At 40.0% G+C, this 21,955-nt stretch overlaps 1 protein-coding gene across 4 annotated transcripts in view; it reads left to right on the forward strand.

The window, feature by feature from the left end:
* LOC147147682 (multivesicular body subunit 12B-like) overlaps positions 1-21,955 on the forward strand; it is a 42,263-nt gene that overhangs the window by 13,986 nt on the left and 6,322 nt on the right. For all 4 annotated transcript variants that reach the window (XM_086031036.1, XM_086031038.1, XM_086031039.1 and 1 more), the window contains exons 6-9: positions 228-338; positions 7,916-7,977; positions 20,775-20,830; positions 21,787-21,846. In XM_086031036.1, coding sequence (XP_085887162.1) covers positions 228-338; positions 7,916-7,977; positions 20,775-20,830; positions 21,787-21,846 — 289 coding nt within the window. The remainder of the gene's footprint in view (positions 1-227; positions 339-7,915; positions 7,978-20,774; positions 20,831-21,786; positions 21,847-21,955) is intronic.

Here is a 21,955-nt window from a genome sequence, read left to right on the forward strand (position 1 = left end):
GTCTGTAAAACTCGCGTCCAAAGTCTACTGTGTTTCCCCACCCACAAATGTGACTACCGGTACCTTCTTTTCTTTCTTTTTAAGTTCTAAATTGCAGTTTAACAACACATTTCAGGCTGTCACAATGACAACAACCCTATATGGGCACACTATGATGCTACATCTACAGCATGATTACATTTTTGGGATAACTTCCTCTGTGTAAAATTGTTAAAATTATTTCACAGTGAGATCAATAACATGGGGATATGGTATCGAATGGGAGAGGTTCCTCATCTGCAGTCTTCGCAGCAGAGACCCAGCGGCATTAGCAGTGGTGCCCCCTCTGACACTGAGAGGTAATACTTTGTCAAATCAGAGTCCATGTGATCTGGTTCTTTGCTTGTCGTCACTTTGTCAGATATTGTACGGCACAATACACAATCAGGTAATCTCACCTGAGCAATTCAGTGGAAAGGTGGCTGAACACAATTGGAGTCAGAGTCAGCTCAATGAAGGGTAACATGAGTTCAATGAGGGCTAAGCACCCACTATTTGTGGAGTTCCCAGAAGGCAGAGACAGGCCACTTTCTCACTTGGGCAACAGCAGTGTTGTGCACACAAACAGCAGGGAAAGTATCCCGGAGAAGGAAAAACAGCTGCAGAGGAAGGGAGGAGAGCTCCAAGATCTTTGGCATGCTGGAGTGTGCGTGTCCGCTCTGCTCAGGCTGCAGCAGCATCCTCTGCCTCAGGCCTCACAGTGAGCTCCAAGGCAGATGAGCTCAATTATTTATCGCAATGAAGACCTGGGGATTTCCACTGCAAATGGTAAATAAATAGCTGAGACGTTGTCACAGTGATCTTGGCAGAGAATTCTGGTATGTTTGCCAGAGCATGAGGCTTTTTGCTTTGCCATCATTTGCTGAGCTGAGTAAAAGCCACATAAAAGTGAAACAGTGTCAGAGACTGTTTACATGGTCATATATTTAAATGAGAATAAATACATAAATTGAATAAAAAGCCACAAATTCAGAGCCAGTGAACAGGCCTATGTGTGCCTTTACAACGTTTACCTGTGATCGTCTGTTCTTTTGAAGCCCACTTTGAAGTTGGTGACAATCAGAGGTTGGCTCGAAGCAACTCACTCCCCCTCCGATGCCTGCTGAGATCACAGGCTGCTGGTTTTGGATTAACATTCAAATTCATTCGCCACTCCGAGTCTTTTTTTTAGACTAATTCGATCCATAATTCACTGACACGTGAGAACAAGATTGTGGGTTGATTACTGTATTTAGCAGAAGTGCACAATTTACTACATTTTGCCGGTCCGTCGTTCGTCATTTTTCAGCGGCCTGGGCACCCGTCCGTCATCGTCACAAAGTGACGAAACTGTAAACGTCAGTCTGTCAGTCCGTCATGTTGGTTTAACCACGCTTCCACCATCGCTTCCATCAGTAAATTTCACCGGTTTCAGCCCCCCCACGCCACCCCAAAAAAACATGTCATAGTCCAACAGATGAAAAATACAATTGTATTAAAATGGTGTGCATTATAGTGTATGTACATACATCATACAGTGGCTGATCAAAAAGCTTTACACACACAGACACTCACATCCATTTCACACAGCCTACACTTATTTGCCAATCTATCGAACTGCACGCTGGTGGCTGCCTGATGCCATTTCAACTCATATAATGCCATAAAGTTTGTCTTTAAAGTTTTGCTGACCTTAACCAGAATCCTGTGTCTGGAACCAAGTTGCCTCAATCAATGCTTTTCCTTCTACTTATTTGTTCTTCTACTTCGTCTGTCTTTCAGCAGTTGGCAAAGAAATGTTAGTGCTTTACTGCTTTACTACTATTTGTAATTTATTTATTTAAAAGGGACAGTGCATATTAATGAACATTTACATGTAAATATGCCAGAAGTAGCCAACGGCTACTTTCCATCTGCAGTCCCTAGAAGGTCAAAAGAAGTAACATTACAATAACAACACCAATAAAGGAAGGAGAAGGACAGAAAGGAATCAGCACATAGAACTGACATATTAGTGACATACAAAACAAAACAAAAACAAAAAAAGAATAATAATACTAACAAATGGGCACATAGATGCTAAGTATTGGGATGCATATACCATTTCATAACCTCCTAACCCTACTCTTTCCAAAATAAAAATAGGAATTTAAAACTTAACTCACAAGAACTTACAGGTATGTGTAAAAGCTAAAAGTATTCCAAGCTACTTTCTGACCTCATGGCTCATTAATAAGTTATTGTCTTGCTTAAAACTTGATTTCAATACATGCTCTTTTGCAGAGCTGGGCACTTGACACTTTTTTGCTGGTCCGTCCTACATCCGCGACCTGGGTACCCTTCCGTCCTCACCCTCCGTCCTTATTCATAAAAATAAAAGCGCTTCCGTCCTTACATTCCAGTCACAGATTAGAAGTACATACTGAAAATTATTTTATGTGCAACTACTCAAGAGTCATTGATTGTTAACACCATTGTGCCTTACACTATACTGTACTTTAATTATATTCATCAACATATTTTCTATTTACTTACTCCTGCCTGACGACACAAACTTCATGGTTACCTCTTCAATTAGTGTTCTCAACAATCAGCACAAAACGTTTTAAACGCAGTCAACAATCATCCATTTTTAATTTTCAGGATCATTTTGAAAGCTGCGATCATTCCTTTCAAATGTTAATTTGCCTCAGGCCGGGGTGTGTTTGTGTATGGATGTAAGCTATCAATTATGTTTTAATAGTGCCAAGCTTTGCCAGGCCTTCAGTGGTCCGTAGTTCCATTTTTAACTGATATTTTATGTCTCACCAATTAGTACAGGAAGCTGAAGTCAAATGAAGGATACACTGCAATAGTTAGTTCTTATTGGCTCAGGCTGTTGCACCATATTGAGCCACTAAAATGTTTAGGATGCAAAGCTGTTGAGCTTACTGCTGTGCAAATGCAGAAGTAATTTGTTTATTGCTAGTATTCACAAGTGTGTTAAATTGCCCACATTGTTTTTTTTTTCTTCATAAACAGCACTATTACTTAATCTGGATATATTGCATTTGTTTTAAAGTAATCATCAGGTTAATTTAAAATTAATTAAACAAGTTATTTTGTTTATTTTCCTGAACACCTTCCAAACGACTCCCATTTTGTCCTTTTGTACACACTCAGTTGTTTATACACAAAATTGTTGATACCTTACTGTTAAAGAACAATGGTCAATAAAATAAGTTCATGACAATTTTTTTTTAAAATACAGAAATTCATTTAAAAAATAATTTGTTCTTTGGTTGTTAATTGAAATCAGTCATTTCCTTATTAATGGCTTGCACATAGTAACCTTAATATATTTTGTTGCACAACATTTTGAGGCAATCATTGCCATCAAATGATTTCTGTAACTTTGACTTAGACTTTTGTGCACCTGTCAACACGTATTTTCTGATCATTTCTCCTGCGATTTCAGCTTTGAAGTTTGCATTCTCTAGACTGCATGGTTCAGGTCAGGGGCGGAGACATAATTGGCAGACTGCCCACCCAGTGAGATTCATGAAAAAATATATACTTTTAAATGTTTAGTAAATTATTATTAAATTGTTTTTGGATTTGTGTTTCTTTGAGGTTTTTTTTTAATTTTATTTAATATTAAGAATGTCATAATTGTGGTTATCTCAGGAAGATCTGAACTTCATATTATTCAGTCATTTTATTTGAATATACAATGTGTCGGGAGAGGGGGATTGCGCTCAGTGAGAAAAATATTCAGGCCCACCCTGATTTTTCCATGACCACCCATTAGCCACGTTCTGGCCCCGCCACTGGTTCAGCTACCGCTAACCGTACTGCAATTTGTGGGTCTTTCAACAAGACCCAACTAAGTGAAAAGTCAAAATTGGCTAACAGCAAAACATTGGACTGTTTCCATCAACTAAAGCATAACATTCAACCATTAAGTGTTTTTTTTCACTTCAAGAATCTGAGTAAAATAACTATACTGTAGTCTGAGATCTAAATGCATATATAATTTGGGTTTTTTTTTTTTTTAATTCATAGATATTAAAAATAATTATATTTTAGCACTGGAAATATTTTGTATATTACCTTTTAGTTCTAGAATTTCTTCATACTGTTGTATTAACATTTAGATCCATAAAAATGTTGAAAAATACCAATGCTGTTAATATAGGAAAGCTGCAATAAGCGGTCTAATTTCGACTGGTTAGAACATCCTCCTCACAGTACAGGAGTCCAGGGTTCGAATCCGGGCTCCGTCCTTCCTGTGTGCAGTTCGCATGTTCTCCCCGTGCCTACGTGGGTTTTCTCCGGTTTCCTCCCACATTCCAAAAACATGCATGGTAGGATAATTGAGCACTAGTCCCTAGGTGTCATTGTGAGTGAGAATGGTTGTTTGTCTATGTGTGCTCTGCATTTGGCTGGCAACCAGTTCAGGGTGTACCCCGCCTATTACCGAAGACAGCTGGGATAGGCTCCCACACACCCGCGACCCTCGTGAGGATAAGCAGTTGGAATAATGGATGGATGGGTACATGTTGTGTATAAATCTGTAAGGGATTATTTCCATAAATTAAAAAGCCCTTTTGAAAACAATCAACATGGCTCCAAATATACCATACATTCTAAAGTGACAACAACAATTAAACAAAATGAAAAAATCTTATTTTATTGTGGAAAAAAATGAATATCCATATATAGATATCGAATATAAGACTTGTTTGAATGAAAGAAATCAAAGCAGAGTGAGGTACCTAGTCTTTATTTGTGCTTTTTTAAATCACTATAGAAGTTCCCTTAGGCTTGATAAGGATTCTCATATCGTCCCATATCCACCTTAAGTGTGATGGGTATATTTTTTAAGTATTTGAAATATCATCTACGATTCGAATTTTTTTTCTCCAACAAACTTTGTAGCTGGTGTGAGAATCAGGACCTCCAGCCACTGTCTGCACTATGCAAGCAACCTTGAAAAATGTCCGGTAAAGATGCCCTCCATCCTTTCACCTGGCCACATTTCCACTTGTTCTCCTGATAAAACTGTCATTGGTAGGCTGGTATCTGACCCCTTTAGCAATTGCTAGCATAAATTAGGCTTGTCTTAATATAACCATTGATTCTGCTTCACTTGGATCACAGTTTTTGACATTTCTATTACAATGTTAGCCCAGTGTACACACAGGCACCCTTTTAAATCAAATTCTAGTGTGATAAAAATGTCAAGGCTGAATATCCCTTTCTTTCCATTGTAAAGCTGGCTTTGTTACACGTGACACGTAAAGTGTTGCCCATGACAGAATTGGCATCTCAATACATTCTGCATCTGGCTGACTTCTGGCTGTGACACTCGCATTGAAGCACCTCTGTAGGAGATTCTATCAGCTTGTGTTGCATGCTGGTTAGTCAAGACTTCCTAATACAGCGTTACTGTTGAGAGAAAAAGACACCATGACTGTGTGTCTGTGTGTGTTTCCTGACAGACATACTATCAAGGTTTTTGAAATCCATTCATACTTAATTTTTCACGCTACTTTGTTACATTCTGAAAAGTTGCGGGAAATGCCTCAGATCAATACAATGGTTTCTGAACAGTGCCAGGAATGATTGAATGATTGGCGGAGATCTGATGAGCTCATAGTATTCAGCCACCAAATTCTCAGAGTGCCTCTTTTCAGGCCCTGACACTGAGCTTAAAGGAGGATAATGATGGCTGCGACAGTGGCACCTATGAAGCAGCACTGTCAGCACACAGAGGAAGGTGTGGAAGTGTTGTCACAGGAGAGGCTGGGTGTGTGTCAAAACAACAGATTTCTGCTTTCTGTATTATAATTCTGGGTTTTTACTGATACCACTTCCTTCATCATCTTGCCTCTCTGCTGACTACCACGTCTGTGGCCACTGTCTTTCAGTTTGTTTTCTCCTGCCTATTTATCTGACATTGACAATGCAGCAACATGAAGAACATTGTACAAAAGCTTTGAACGGCAATTGCAAAAACACTGAAGTCAACATAACTCATTGTAGGCTTTCCAGCGCTACTAGAATTTTATCTTGGGCATATTTTGCTGGAGCAGAAATGTCCTCATCGGTGTTGTAACATAATTTTGTAAGTCTTCCAGGCCGTGTTCCCGATTTAACCACAATTTGATGAGGAACTACACTATAATTGAATTTTCAATTGAATTAGGAATATGTGTCAATATGGCTCCCCTTGACTGAAATGAGGATTAATTGTTGTCAAAACTCCAGTGGCTCCCATAATACAAGTCCCTACACTGTTGTTGATTAGCAAATGCACTTGCCATGTTTTTGTTTTGGGCATTAGTTGTCTAATTGATTTGCCATATGTTGGCCCCTCCAATGTACCTAAAATGTATTTAGAAAATTTGGAGTGAGGCGGCCTTGCGACGTGAGCAGATGGCAAATGCAACCCTCGAGATTTCTTTTAGAAAAGCTCCATGTGAACACATGAATGTTTCCATGGTGAGTGTAATGACTTCATTTACAAATGTAAAGCTAACTGACTACTTTTCCCACTTTCCTTTAAGTTTCTGATGGTGTCTCTGAGTATTGATTGACTAAATCAAACAGAGACTACTAAAAAAGACATTTAAACCTTTCACCACCACTTCATCAGTGTGCTGGGTGTCTGTGTGATTTGACAGATGTGCAGCTTTCCTTTCAGCTGCCGAATCAACCTTTGCGAGGTAAAGAAGTCTGCAACGAATATGGCAATCGTCCCCACAAGATTGATGCCAACCTTTTAAAAATTCACCATTGGTCTGCATTCAACATGGCCAAATGCTAATGTAAATGAGGGAAGGGGGGGAGGGGGGGGGTCGACCCTTTCAATGCAAAGAAATCCGAGTTGCGGTTTTCAACTCATGAATACCACAGCCAGTCAGGAGTCTTGTTTTATTGCCCTTGATAGAAATTATTCTATTTATTTTTCTCCTTGGATAAGATAAGTCTTCCAACGGTGCAATTGGTGTACAGCCTCCGCCGTTCAATTGAAGAATTTAAATGTTATATCCCTTCCAACTAGCTTCAGATTGCTATCCATGAATAGAACATTCAGTATGTATTATATGGATAGAACATATATAGTACATTAATAAACAAACAAACCACTCACTATCATTTGCTTCCACAATCTGCCTACTTTTATGGCACAAGGGTGACTTCTCCAGAATCTCGCTAACCTGATCTTGTATAACGCCTAATGTCTGTGCATTCTAATCATAGCAATTCCCATTTTAATGATATTACTGACTACTTTGCGTCATCATTATGAGATCGTTTGTTTTATAGCTGCTGTATTCTTTAGCTACCTCCAAGGAACATCGTTTTGCAGCTCTCTTGAAGCAGTTTTTTTTTCTCTCCTCCTCACTAGCTGTGGATTTATCGATCCGTAGGGGTGAAGCAGGGGGTGTAATTTGTGATAGCTTGATTGATGAGGATTTCAATCTTATATGGTTTGTTAACTTCAACTGCCCACAAAGTGCATTCAGTGCTGTTTTCTGTAATACAAGGCCATGAAATGGTAAAAGCAGACTTCCCTTGAATAATGGAATCCCGTGGCTCGTCCAGACTTAACAAGATCCTGCTCTAAAGCCCCGTTGAAGGTCTGTGCAAGCCCGCAGGCAACTGATGCAGGTTTAACTTTTGCCTTATTTTCCCCGTTTAGACTCAAACTTTGATTTCGCAGCTCCGGTCTGTCTTTCGGACTGAGACACTTTAATATTTCTGGAGACTCTGATACATATAAACCTGTGCCAATAAAGGCTATAGGAATATAAATTTCCACACACATGGCAACCTTCCATTTAATATGGCACTCATTGAAGCGTAGTATTGATGGACTGACATTGTATTATTTATTTCTCTCTGACAGCACGAAGACCATCAGCAGGCCAGACTATGAGCATCAGAGCTGTGGCAGCTATACAATGACAGGTATAGCCTCTCTCATGCTTCACATTTACACATGTAAATTATTTTACTGTCATTGTAGTCAACAATGACATTTTGATGGAAACTCAGACTAGCAGCAAACAAGACTTGATCCCCCTTCCCCCCAAAAAAATGAAAAACAATTGGAAATTTGGCTTTGTGGCATTTCGGGAATAGGAATATTTACCAGTGCATGAAATGAAAAGGGAATGGTACAATATGTATATGTACATGCATATAATCTGTATATTTTCACATTTTAGGTAGGCTGTACCATCAAAGATAACCTGATGAAAATGTTACAAACTTTGCTCTTAAGCAATCTGGAAAGTTTCTACATATTCATCAGGTTCATGCAGTTGACCTGAGCAAAAGCATACATTTTACAACGACAAGTGATCATTGACAATGTGGAGTCATGCACAATACCACTCTAAGAGTTAACCCCCCCCCATCAGTTTGTTTGTAGCTGTGTTAGGCAGAGCTGTGCATTCCATTTAACCGACGGACCGGTCCGTCTATCTGCCTATGATGGCCGCCCATTTTGTATGCGATAAACGATAGAAGGGAAACGCCCCAAAAAAGGCGGACAAAGCATAGGCGGAAGTGCATATTTTTCTCTGTCTATGTAACGCCTAGCCGCTGAGGGGTACAGCTAAGGGGTCCTAAAAGGGGACGTACTTAGTCCGGCCACGGCGAGGCATTCATTACACATTGGCCGCGGTGAGTCTTCTGTTTCAAATGTCCCTCAGTGGGGGGAGGGGGTAGTTGGTTGAGAAATGCGCGGATAGACGGACTCCAGAAGGGGTACCCAGAAACCACAAATGGATGGCGATAAATGGACCGGCATTTTTTTTTTGTAAAATGCTCACCCCTGGTGTTAGTATTTATTAAGGGTTAAGATTCAATTTAATTGATCTGCAGTTGTGAAACGTCAACATATCTAAAAGCTAATTCCATCGCTTCCATTTTATTTACCCTGCACCCCATTATTTGGCAAAGAGACTTAAACCAGGGTGAGATTATTACATTTTTAGAGGCAGAGTTTAAGCAATACAGAAACCTCCGAATGGAATCGGCGCTGCAGCCTGATTGTGTGACGACTTGAGGTGTATGAAGCAGGCAGTTTTTTATCTAGCTGGAGAGAGACACCATGTGGTGAGGATTCATCCTGCCGCTCCAGCACAGGCACACCCGAGCTTGAGGTAGTTTTACCAAACCTCATTCACATATTTTGATGAATGATAAAGAGGCCGAAGAATTTTTTTTTTCATGAATTCAGTAGCACACATGTATACATTATTGACACATATTATGATGTTGGTGGTTCACAGGAAGGTTTGGATCTTATTCTAGCTGACAAATCTCCTGAATGCAAAGCTAAAATATAGTTTCATTGATCATAAAATGATTAATTATTGGAATAAGGTATGATATCTATGCAAGTTGAGATGAAAATATGTGTGACCTCAGAATGAGAAGAAATAGGTATAGTTACAAAGGGATGTGAGTGACAGTGAAGAAAAGCACGAACTGTACATACACTTCACCACAATCGTTAGTTATCTTAGGACAAAAAGAAGAAGCACATCTTTTGCTTGACTCACAGCATTAAAATGCGACTGAAAAAAAAAACGTAGCTTCATTACCAATGTGATTGCCTGCAGACCTTGTGTGACCTTCTAGACAACAACCTATTTAATTGTTAACTGTTAGTGTGATGGTAGCTCGGCTGCATGCGTGTGCGTGTGTGTGTACGCGGGTGGGAGCCTGTGTGTGCAGGCTGACAGCTGGCCAGGTTCAAGTTGTTCTAAAACCATGTGCGCTCTGTCAGGCTCGTACAGGCGCCTTCTTTTGGATTGATGAATTGCCTGCTTTCTTGATTAAACCCTCCGTCACTTCCCAACTAAACAAAAACCCCAACACACGAAAGAAAAGCGAGTTGAGGGGAGGAGAGGTAACATGTCTGTGAAATGTGTCATCAGCAGTCACATTATGTACAGATGTGATTTGCAGGCATTTTGACATGTATTACCAGAATATTAAACCTATTCCCTTTCAGTTTTATACCCTCTTTCACTTGACGGTTCAAGTTCATTTGATAAGTTATCAAGTTTTCATAGCAATTGTATGCTTTTGTTTGCTCGCATCACTTTGATCCGCGCATTGCCAATTAGGTCTGTTATGATGAAAAATTCTATATAATGAAACAATCCAAACCAGCATTCTTGAAATGTGTCAAAGAATTCTACTTTGAACAAAAAATGAAATATAATAAAACTAACCGAGAAAGTAAGTCCCCTGCAAAGTATTCAGCAGACATGTATTCAGCAAACACGTACCTGGAAAAAAAGAAAGATAAAAAAAAAAAGTTAATCTAATGAAAAGTCATACATTTGCATATCAGTCCCATTAATCAAAAATAAATCCTGACATTGGCCCTCATCTAGAGTAATATGGAGTGCAATTATTTCCCAATCCATTAGAGGAAGTTCAATTAACAGACATAAGACAATTCATCCTTCAGGGGAAGAGGAGGAGAAAAAATAGAAAGCTTAAAATTAACTTGGGTTTGCAAAATATCTTGACAGGATGACAGTGATTTTTGAGTCTCGGGAAACAATATTAGAATTCTTATTAAACTGTGTGCATCCTCATTTAATTTGTAGCAAATAATTGGAAAATGCAATGGCGCTTTCCAATTAAAGCTCCACTTTATGCTGTTTAATAATACCCTCGTAATATTACAGCTTATGGAATGACAGGTAAGTTGGTGTATGAATAAAACATAAAGCCCTGTAATAAGAGACAGGAAAAAAGCAAGACAGTTGTTGGGGGGCTTTTAAATGCTCAACATAATTTGCATATATTAATCTCCTCTTTTCAGCCTTATCAAGTATTCCACTGTATTTGAAGTTAAAATAGTCATGACAGGCAGGCGTATGCTTCGTTTTCCCAAGGATTTATAACTTGTATAATTCTGGATCTTTAATAAGTCAATATGACTGATCCTCTGAGTTCTGTGAAATTTGGTTAATTGTTCCAGATGGTGTTCACTGATTAAGCAAAATTACTTCCTTTCTCTTCTTCCCCCCCCCAAACTACATCATTGCTTGATTGACTAACTCTGAGAAAAAAGATTATTTTGGCGTAGCACTTTCACTAAGAGGTTTCTCATCAGGTTTCAAACAAAAGTTCCATCTTATTTTTGCTGTGTGGTTCTAAGCCAGGCTGTGCGGGGGCGGCGATCATTTGACTCCTTCTCTCACTCTGTTTCTGTACTGCTGTGCCAATAGTTTAGAATAACAGTTATTTAATCTGAGGAATTACAAAATGCAACCAAACTCTGGCGAGTGCCGCAAAACCTCTTATTAGTGAATGTCATTCTCTTCTGTGTCTTTTGTCATCCTTTTTCCCGCACGGGATTGTACTCCACTTGCAACACGACTCGGTCAGCCACAGCTCACTGACATTCTGTTTTGCATCAGTTAAACTGAACTGAATGAATCATTTATGGAAGTGTTATGGGGGAGGTATGGGCAGATTTACTGCTGTGCTTTTCGTTTCCACGGAATGGGATTTCTATGAAACCAATCTTGATGTCTGAAGTAATGCCAGAGCTTACATCAAGACATGAAAAGAATGCTCTTAAAATGCAAGTTTTCCTCTTAATTTCCCTGGTCAGTAAAAGGCAAAACAGAGAACCATTCAGGAGGACAACAGCACTTGCATCTAATGAATATTTACACCCAACACCGATACCTTTACAAAGTCATGGATCATTATTGAGTCTTTAAACATTACAATGGTAAAATGTTTCTTGAAGCCTTTGTTATAAGTCGAATAGTGTTTTTTTACTCACTTTTATTTATTCATTACATTGTCATCTTCAATTCACCCGTTTTTTTTTTTTTTTTACTTACAATGATAGTTAAGCAACTCAGTACTTCTCGTGTTGCGTTGACACTTCTCAGCACTAACATAACCACTCCGCATTGTGTGCAATGGCTGGATGAAATTTGATGATAACTAAAATTATGTTCATTTCAAACAACTGGAGAAGTTTTCTTTTTTACCTTATGACATTGTGTTCCGAAAAAAAATCAATGCACTCCTTTGCTCTTCGGCCTGTTTCTTTATTGTTTAGAAAAATGTATTCTAAAATGAAAAATTAGAGTGCATCACTTTATAATTCTATAGGTTCACAGATTAATCTTGAAAATTTATGAACAAAGTCTAAATAAATTTTGACATACTATTTTTCATGAAAAATCTGAACGATTGTAGTCTGATGGTGTCAATAGGAATTTGTGCACCAATCATGTGTGAATCTTAATTGATTTTTTGGCCGCATTCGTGATTACCGGTAATGGACCATCCTCTTAAGCGTTTTGGTCCCTTTTAACAGTCAAATAACAGACTTTTAAATACCTCTAAGGTTTGCAGACCTTACTGGGCTCCAGAGCCTCATCCCTCATTGCTTTCCATCCATCCCTGAGATAGAAGCAGAGCTCCATTAGTTCCGGTGTCCAGACATGGTCAGACTCAATAGATGGGCCTGTCATGGCTCCCTCATTTGCCTCGTGTACAGCAGGGTTTGTTATCGCACATCTAATTAGAACTTGACAAAAATATTTCACAAAGTCCAGTCATTAAATATAGTTTAAGGAGATTTATGGTCAAATATGCCTTTAAGATCTTTTAATGGCTCTGCTGGCGTGTTAAGTTTGTAATGAATGATTTTCTAATACATATTTTGGGGCGATTTTGGAAGCACTATGAGACCTTAAGGATGAAGCTCTGGAAAAATAGCAACTGAGAGTTATGTTGAAAAGTTCCTCTACTGATGTAAATGACTGCTGTTAAGCAGTTCCAAAAAATTCTTCTTACTGTTAGGAGCTAAGACGTCACAATGCTTGTGCCCGTTTATGTTCTACTCTAGGTTTGACTATTTTCAATGAACAGTGTGTGGGAAAAAAAACCTAATTGTGTATCAATACTAATAAATGTTGCCTGTTTATTCTGGAGAAAAATCCTGTTCTTATCAGCATAATTAATGATAAATGGCAGCACTGCATTGGTGGATCGGTTCTAAGGGATGATAAATCGGTGCATGCTCAGGTTAGTGGCTGCCAAGGAGGCCTCTTTGGCTGTCATCCCTCCAGCTTCCACTCTGGCACCGTTCATTACTCACCGCATGAGATGCCACTTTACATTGCCTGGTACTGTGAGCATGGAGAACTTAATAATGCCAACCACAAGCATGCGGGTCCCGCTGTTCCACAGTACAGAGGGCAAGTTGCTCACTGAGGGCTCAGGGTTGTGGAGACCAGGCCAACTAAGGGGCTCACACATCAGTCACTAATTCAGGGGAACCAGAACCACACGAGCTAGTGTTCACCATTGGTAGGCCTTTCTTGTTAGGCTTTCTGGAGATCGCCACGTTCCTTGTATCATTACTGGTTAGTTTGCCCCCGAAACTGCTAATTAAGAGGGGATTTGTGTAATTGTGCCTTCTGCTGTGTCCCATCCGGCACATGCAATTTACTGTCAGCACTCTGCCAGCTTTTACACTTGTCCAGAGAGGCGCTGCCCATTTATACAGACATTCAGCTGCACATTTACCAGCAGCCACAGCTGGGGATCGGTGCAGTGCCATGGCAGTGTCGGAAAAGACACAGTGTTGCTGATTGCTGATTAAAGTCTGGTAGTCCGTTTAATTTCACAACAGCGAGCCGGGGACCGGGGATCACCCAGATTGAAAAATGGTTCAATGTGTTTTGTTCGGCTTTTGTTGCTTTAAAGTTTGTGTATTTTCCTTTTTTTTTTTTTTTTAATTCAAATACAATTAGTGCTGCTGTTTTCGAGTTTCCCAACTTACTATATCCTCTGAGCATTGAGCATTGAACTCAACATCGGTATTACTGGCTCTGCCCACTTTCTGGGAGATTGATGGGCCAGTGTCCAACTGGGACTGCCTCCTGGCTCCCTTCCATCCCGATTTTTAGAAATGTGTGTCTCAGATGGAGAGGTAAGTGGGTCATTCTACATAAGATTCCTCTTTGCATCTCTCAGGTAGCAAGTTGAATTGTAGTTTGGGAGTTTGGATTTGTAACTTAAGTTGTGAGTGTGAATGTCAATGATATCTATATTTTGTTTGCCTCATTACACATAGATAAATACTAATTACTATAATAATAAGTTCAATTATTTACAGTACATAAATCTACTGTATATTATAGCAGTTGTTATGTTACACGATGTCATTTATTTCTGCACAAAGGTTTCTCTTCATTAAACCCTCAAGTGCAGCATTGTGTGCAGGCATCATATATAGTAATGACAAAAGCCTATAACCCATGAAAAAAACCCACATGTATTTTCCTTAATTTTTTTTTTTCAAGCAAGTAAGTAATTGGACAGGGACCGTATGCATTTTCAAATACTAACTGGTGCGCCAGTAAACAAATGAACAATATCATATTAAATTAATAATTTATTCAGCAGATAGACTTCCAATTTTGAAAGAGAAGTTTCATTAATTGAAATGCCACACTATTCTGTCTAGAGGAAAACAGTAGAATGATACAATAAAAAAATAATGGATTTCATAGTGCCATACAGTCATTAAAAGAATCTGAAAATAGCAACTGGCTATCATCTGTTCTCGTAGTATGGGTCAGGAGCTCTGACACTTCCAAAATTCCTCCTGTCAGGGTAGAGGGCCATTTGTATTCTCTCTCATTAGGCAATTTGACTAATGACCTGCCGTAGCTGCGGAGCTACTGAGGGACCCGGAGCCTGGCACCCTCTCCCTCTCTCAGCAGTCTGAGCCCACACCCTCCATTGGAATGGCACAGATGGCATGCCCGGGCGACAAAATAAACTACAATATGTCTCCGAGATGCTGTCAGGCCTGGGCACTATTGCTCATGTCAGAGTGCGGCTAAGGGCTGTGAGTGGGCATAGGGGGGTCCTCTTCTAGCTTACTTTTCTTCTACTCACCATTATCTGCAGAGGTGACAGAGAGCCGGCTCTGCAACTAGAATAGCATTTCCATGGCCTGCATAAAGAATCCCCGTCAAATTGTGAGTCACAGTGGCATGAGAGGTAGTGCATTGTCTAGCCAGGCAACACACGGAGAGCAGGCTGCGTCACATTGTTTGAATAAAATAATACATTTTCTGAGTAGCTTTACGTGTAAATTCATCTCATGTGGCATGGATGTCAACCCAACACTTTATAGGGCACTCACTGTGTTACTTTGAAACTTTTTTTTTGCAGTTTGTGTGACTTTTTCTCAAACTTATACCTATTTCACAGTACTGCAAATAGTACAGTATTACATGTACATTTCGCATTAAAGCGGTGCCTTGAGATATGAATGACCCAATTTGTTGTTGAAGACGCAAGCTCTCAATTGGCAGATGTTTTGATTTGACTTGCGAGCACAGACTTGAGATGTGAGCGCTGTATGGTAGCAGGTGATGCAACTCATTTCACGTAGCAACTTATTTCAGTTAGTAGTAATCAATTCAACCTCCGCTATTTGAGGTTGATAGTGGCCAGGATAGACTGTGAATAGTGAATATCCACGTGTAATTGACACTCATTTAAGTGTTTTGTTACTTTTTGTTTAAAGGCCAAAAAACATTCCAAAAATGTTGATAATTTTTTTGTCTTTAAAAAACTGCCTTAAAATAAGAGAATTCAGACTGGCTATTGCCACTCTTTGACAAAGGTTACTGCCAAACTAAACAAAGTCAATTATGGTATTTTAAATAACTACACAGATAAAACCTAGCTTAATGTTAACATACAATTGGAAACACCTTAGGCACCCAGGCTAACAATTTGCATCTATGTGACAGTGTTGTTACCATTTAAGCAACTGATATCTGAACACAAACCATGGAGCAACACATAAAAGATTAAAATAGCAGTACTCACAGGTATATATTGTTTATCCTCTGTGAAGAATAACTAATATTACTGTCGTACTGAGTAGCCGAGAGAGGAACTGACTCTCCAAGGTGGTATATCCATGTGTCTTTCTGCTCCCAAGTGGTCAAGGCGTGCACACCAGAAGGAGCAGCACAATGCGTGCGTTGAAGGAGAAAAACAAAACCTGTTTAATTCATTTTGATTCTGTTTAAGAATTTAATTATGCCATTACCATATGCTTCTATAATGTATAATATTAAAGTATGCAATTTTTCGGACTAGAAAACAGTGCATTTCTTCTTGTTTTTTTTGGGGGGGGGGGCTGTAACAGAGTAAGGCATTTCCATTTATTTCAATAGGGAAAGACAAATTGAGATACAAGTGTCTTGAGTTCTAAGGGTCGTCACGGAACATATTGAACCCCAAAGTCATGGCATCACTATATTTGTGATTATTTTTTGGTAACTGGGTAACTGGGAGGAAGCAAACCATTCACCTGCCTTGTTATGCAGGTTCATTTTGAACACTCCTTCAAGTTTGGCTTGTTGTCCAATAAAGAGAAAACCTGGATTAAAAATAAAAACTAAAAAAGTTTTTTTTGGTTTTGATCTTGGCTCATGAGAACAAAAACAAACCAAAAAAACAGATCCTTTACTTTTTCATCTAATTCAGGGTCAAGTCAGAATCACCCTGGAAACGCTACTAGACAGAGATCAATGCAACTGTGCTGGATAAGTGAAGTGTAAAATAAAAGTTCATCAACATTCCTAAAGCTTTACCCGTAAGATGTGGTTCAGGTAATATGGGTCATGCTCGATCAACCACGCATATTTTCCCATCAGTCAGTGTCTGGGTGCAACACTATAGTGTGTGCTTGCCGGTGTGTATGGCTGTGTCTGCCGGAGCCCTGGAAAGGCAATGTATGGCGTTGCTAAACTCCTGGGCAACAGTGCATCCAACAACGGAAGGGTGAGGGATTAGTGCGCAACCTGGCGTACGAGGGAGCCCTTCCCGCCCTGAAACAGCCATTCATCTGTGCCCAGGGATTGGAGATGACAATGCAGCCATTGCTCATCGCACCTGACGGAGCCATTAATAAGGCAATGATCCACACGGGGCCTCTGCTGACTTCGTTCTTTACACTACAATCACTCAAGCCACGGGTTCTCCTTACTTAACGCCACCTCTGTGCTCACCGCCATGATCGTCACCATCATCACAGTCACCGCACCAAAAATCTGGGGTGACATTTTCCTATTGACTGCCCTCACATACTCCACATGCCAAGTAACTACCCAATCCTTCCATACTGCGATACACATGAGCTAACGGACCGTAGCCTGGCCATTTGAGCGCCTCCAACGTGCTTTATAATGGAGTTGCTAGCCAGAAGATTGTATTTACATTACTTTTGCCCTTTGTGTTAGATTCTACCGTGGTGCAGATATCCATTTCTTAACACCAAGTCATCTTCAGAACCTTTTCATTCATCTGGATGTAAGATAGCCCCACTAGTATGGATGGTGGTGGAATACAAAGTGAGACCCGCAATAAATGCAATAAGGAAAGTCCCTGGCCTTTAGTGCCGGGCAGCCATCTGTCCACGCCACACAGATCCATCAGCCGCTGCAATCTCAGTACTCCATGGCTGCCTATTGATTCAAATGTATTCCCTCCCTCTCTCTGCTCCCAGTCACAGTACTAGTGCATGTGTATTCTCTTGTTTTTATATTTTTTAAATGAACGTATTCAAGTCAACATACATACAACGAATGGGCGATACTAGAGATAGACCGATTATCGGCCAGGCCGATTATCGGGGCCGATATTTGGCATTTTGGCGATTATCGGCATCTGCCTTTCTTTTCATTTTCATCCCTTTTGAATCCGATACTTATTGGTGATATTTTTCCGTCAAAATATCATTAGACTTATACACATTTCACATGACAAATACTGGCCATAAATGCCAAATATATTTTATACTGTAATACAATATAAAACAAACATAATGCACACAAATATGGATAAAACTGTTATGCAAAGACGTCAAATGCATAGCTCATATTTTCTTATCTTTTTTAATACCCTGAGCCATAAGATTTTAATGTAAGTAAATACCTGTTCATGGCGTTGAAATCAAGGTGCCTTAAATCCCCTCTGTAAAGCTTTTGCCTGTTTCTTATCCACATAAACGTAATAAAATAAAGACTTTATACCTTAAGTGTTCAGCCTTCTGAAAATATATGCACACTCACACACTATAAGCTTTGCCTAATTACTGTAGCAAAATATTCATTAAACATTACGAAAACCATTACGCAGCAGACAACAGAATATAATTACAGTAAACCCATGCCGTATCATGGTGTTTTTCACAGTTTTTTAAAGTCTTATTACAGTTGTTAATTTATTATTTTTTATATCATTTGAATTATTTTAGGACATTGCTCTTTCTCCATATATTTTATGTATTTGTATTGTTTTAGGGCGGCACGGTGATCGACTGGTTAGCACGTCCGCCTCACAGTTCAGAGGTCGTGGGTTCGATCCCGGCTTTGCATGTTCACCCCGTGCCTGCGTGGGTTTTCTCCGGGTACTCCGGTTTCCTCCCACATTCCAAAAACATGCATGGTAAGTTGATTGGACTGTCTAAATTGCCCCTAGGTGTGATTGTGAGTGCGGATGTTTGTCTCTGTGTGCCCTGCGATTGGCTGGCAACCAATTCAGGGTGTCCCCCGCCTACTGCCCGAAGACAGCTGGGATAGGCTCCAGCACGCCCCGCGACCCTTGTGAGGATAAGCGGTATTGATAATGGATGGATGGATGGATGCATTGTTTTAAAAGTGTGATTAAAGACCTTCAAACATGATGGGCATCCGGGACTCAAATTCACTCAACCATCCAAATGATCAGCTCACCAGTAAGGTTTGCAAAAGCCAGGTAGCAATCCTGATGATTTGAATCAGATGTGTTGGAATAGGGATACACCTAAAACAGGCGGGATAGGGGCTCTGGAGGCTTAGGGTTAGCACCATTTGGGCACCCCTGAACTAGTGGGATAAATGCCCAGGCTGATTAACTGATGACTCAAGTTTCCTTGTCACGTGACCAGGAATAAGAATTTAGCGATTCCATTTTCCAATTCTTTAACAATTCTCTAATCGATTCTCATTTTGTGAGGTGAGTGGAAATAATAACAAATAGTAGATATCATTTTTGTAATTATCATAATAATTATATATTCAAAAAAGCATTGTTTCCTTGCCCACCTGGGCGGGTCCCCTATCAGAAGTCTGGGAGCTTGAGGGTTCTGTGCAGAATCATAGCTGTTCCCAGTATTGCACTCTTCTGCACGGAGATGTAGTTCCTGGTATCTGCAGGAGTCTTCATCCCAGCCTACAGATTACTGACCCCAGTGCTCCGATTACTACTGGCACCACTGTTGTCTTTACCCTCCACATTTTCTCTAGTTCTTCCTTCAGTCCTTGGTATTTCACCAACTTCTTGTGTTCCTTTTTCTGGATTTTTGCTATCATTCGGGAATGCTACATTGATCACGACTGCTGTTTTCTGATGTTTATCCACTACAGGTTCTATTAACTAATGGCTATTTTTGTTTTGTAGTAGAATAAAACATTTGCAAAGATCTCTGCCATTTTCCACACTACATATAATTGGAATCTGGCACTATCTGCCAATTGTCATCATTATCAGGTTTGTGCTCTGCTTGCCATTCAAGATTAGTATTTTAGTGCTACAGTGGAGTCAGACAATTTAAACACACTTACCCACGCTTAGGCAGCCTAGGGTCATCCATAGATTACAAAGACGACATTGTTCCACGACCAAAGAAGCAAAGCAAGTGATTTAAGTGTGACGGGGAAGCACAACTTAACAACAACACAATAAAACTAAAAACGACCACAAACTCCAAAACCATAAATTAGGAGAAGATTCAATTTACACTTCTAAATGTATTTTCCCGTACCAAGCGCCTGCAGAACGCCAGTTTGAAGCTCAGCGCCCTGATATTTGGGGCCCCTGTCAAAGCACTTTGCGGCAAGTGTTGGAGCTCTAGATTTTAAGAGTTTTTTTTTTTTTTTTTTTTTTAATGAGGCCAAGCAGCTGCAGTTTTTCTTTGAGCCTGAACTGAGAAGCTTTGTATCTCTTGTCACCTCGTGTTAATTTGTGCCCTAATGTTTTTTTTATAAACAAAGACCTGCACTCTAGCCTGACAGTGGTGACACCTTGATTCCAGTGCAGGATGCAGGCAGTACTGGGTTACACCATTAATAATCAACTGGCAGCCATCACACCATTTTAACCACGATCATTATGATAAAGGGCATACACTTAATTACAGGCCTGCTTAATTATAGCTCTGTTGAAGCTCGTTTGTTTGGTCAAATGCTAATTATACCACCGTGCTTTTGGCAAGTCCTCATTTCAATCTACCTTTTTTGTGGGCCGAACGCTGTAGCTTATTTTCATGCAAATTTGATATCCGGCGTTTTGTCTTTATTCTTTCAATTTTTTCTGTGCCGGGTGTAAGTGTGTCTTTGTTTGTGAGGTGAACATCTCTCTGACAAGACAAAATCAGGAATAATCAGGAGTAATTAAAGTGGAAGAGGGTTGGGAAGGGTTGGGTTGGAGGAGAGAAGCAAAGAATAAGAAAAGGCTTTCATCTTGTCTGGTGGGAGGGGAGGTGTCGAGAGCCTGGAGATGTTGATAGCTTTGTTGCTTCATTATGCCACATGCAGTTTTGTTCAAACCCTCAAAATAAAGAAAAAATGGTCATTTTTGGTATAAAAAGTCATGTTTCAAAAGTACTTTTTTCTTCTTTTTTTTTACAGCCATGGATGATGTGCCCTTTGGGATCACTCAGCGATTCTCTGATTTATCAAAAGAGGTAAAATCATACCAAATACTTGTGGTAAAGATGATTATATCGTGTAAACTAACTTAAGGATATCATAACCACAGCCGTAGCCAAGGCAAAGTTTGAAGTCCCCCATTTTGAAGCTGAAACAAAGTTTGAAAACAACTTTATTTACCGGTACCTTAAAATCCATATTTCCATTTTCTGTAACCATTGAAACGCCAGGTTGTGAGAAGTTTGTAGGAGCTAGCTGGAAGTTGAGTCATGTTCACACTGACAGACTGAACGTATTCTTCACACCTTATCACATTTGTTTGTCGCATCATGCAACTCTCTGTCCATTCATACAGTCAACACACAAATGCAAACATTTCTTTGAGGAAAACACCTACCAAGGTACATATCATGGGGACCTTATCACAACGGTGGTCGTATTGGGCTATGATTTTTCCTGAAAAGGTGGGTCTCATTCCATTTTGTCCACTGAAAGTACAGGTCTTATGTTTTATTTCTTTCAACTCTTTTCCTGAACTCCCTCACTCTCTTCCCCCTTTCTCCTCATCTCTCCACTGCACTTCCCAGACTTTCCATTCCTGCCTTCTCCTACTTGTCTGAGCCTTCTTTTCCTCTAGATCGTCTTTCATTATTTTTGTCCCTTCTTGAGCTTTCTTTTTCTCCTCCATTCCTTCACTGTCCTTTCAATTCTTCTCATCCATACCCCTTTTCTTTCTCCTATTATCCCTTTATCTGCTATCCTTTCCTTTCTCTCACCCTGAGTGATGAATGCATGCACTCAGGCAGCGCTGGCTCAATGCGGTCCATTTGGCTGCCTGGCGGCGGTTGTCACCATAGCCGGTTCGTATTGACACAGAGGGAGAGGATTAAAGATTTTAAGCATGCTTACTTAGCCAGGAGCCTAACCGCCATGTTCCTTGTGTTTTTTCCCCCCCTTCCCTTCTCCCTCCTCTCAATGCTTTTGATTTCAGATGCAGCAAGTCAATTTAATGGGCATTACGATCAAATCCCTGGCAGAGATCGAGGAGGAAGTGAGTAGAGGCTGCAACGCTCGGCTGCAGCTGCCGCCGCTGGCCCAGAATGCAAAGCAAACAGTCATGGGCTTGTAATTAAGTGTCTGAGACAGCGAGACCCTGTTGG

Source organism: Filicampus tigris, chromosome 5 (assembly GCF_054856515.1).
Source record: "Filicampus tigris isolate MCC_2025a chromosome 5, RoL_Ftig_1.0, whole genome shotgun sequence".
NCBI lineage: Eukaryota > Metazoa > Chordata > Actinopteri > Syngnathiformes > Syngnathidae > Filicampus > Filicampus tigris.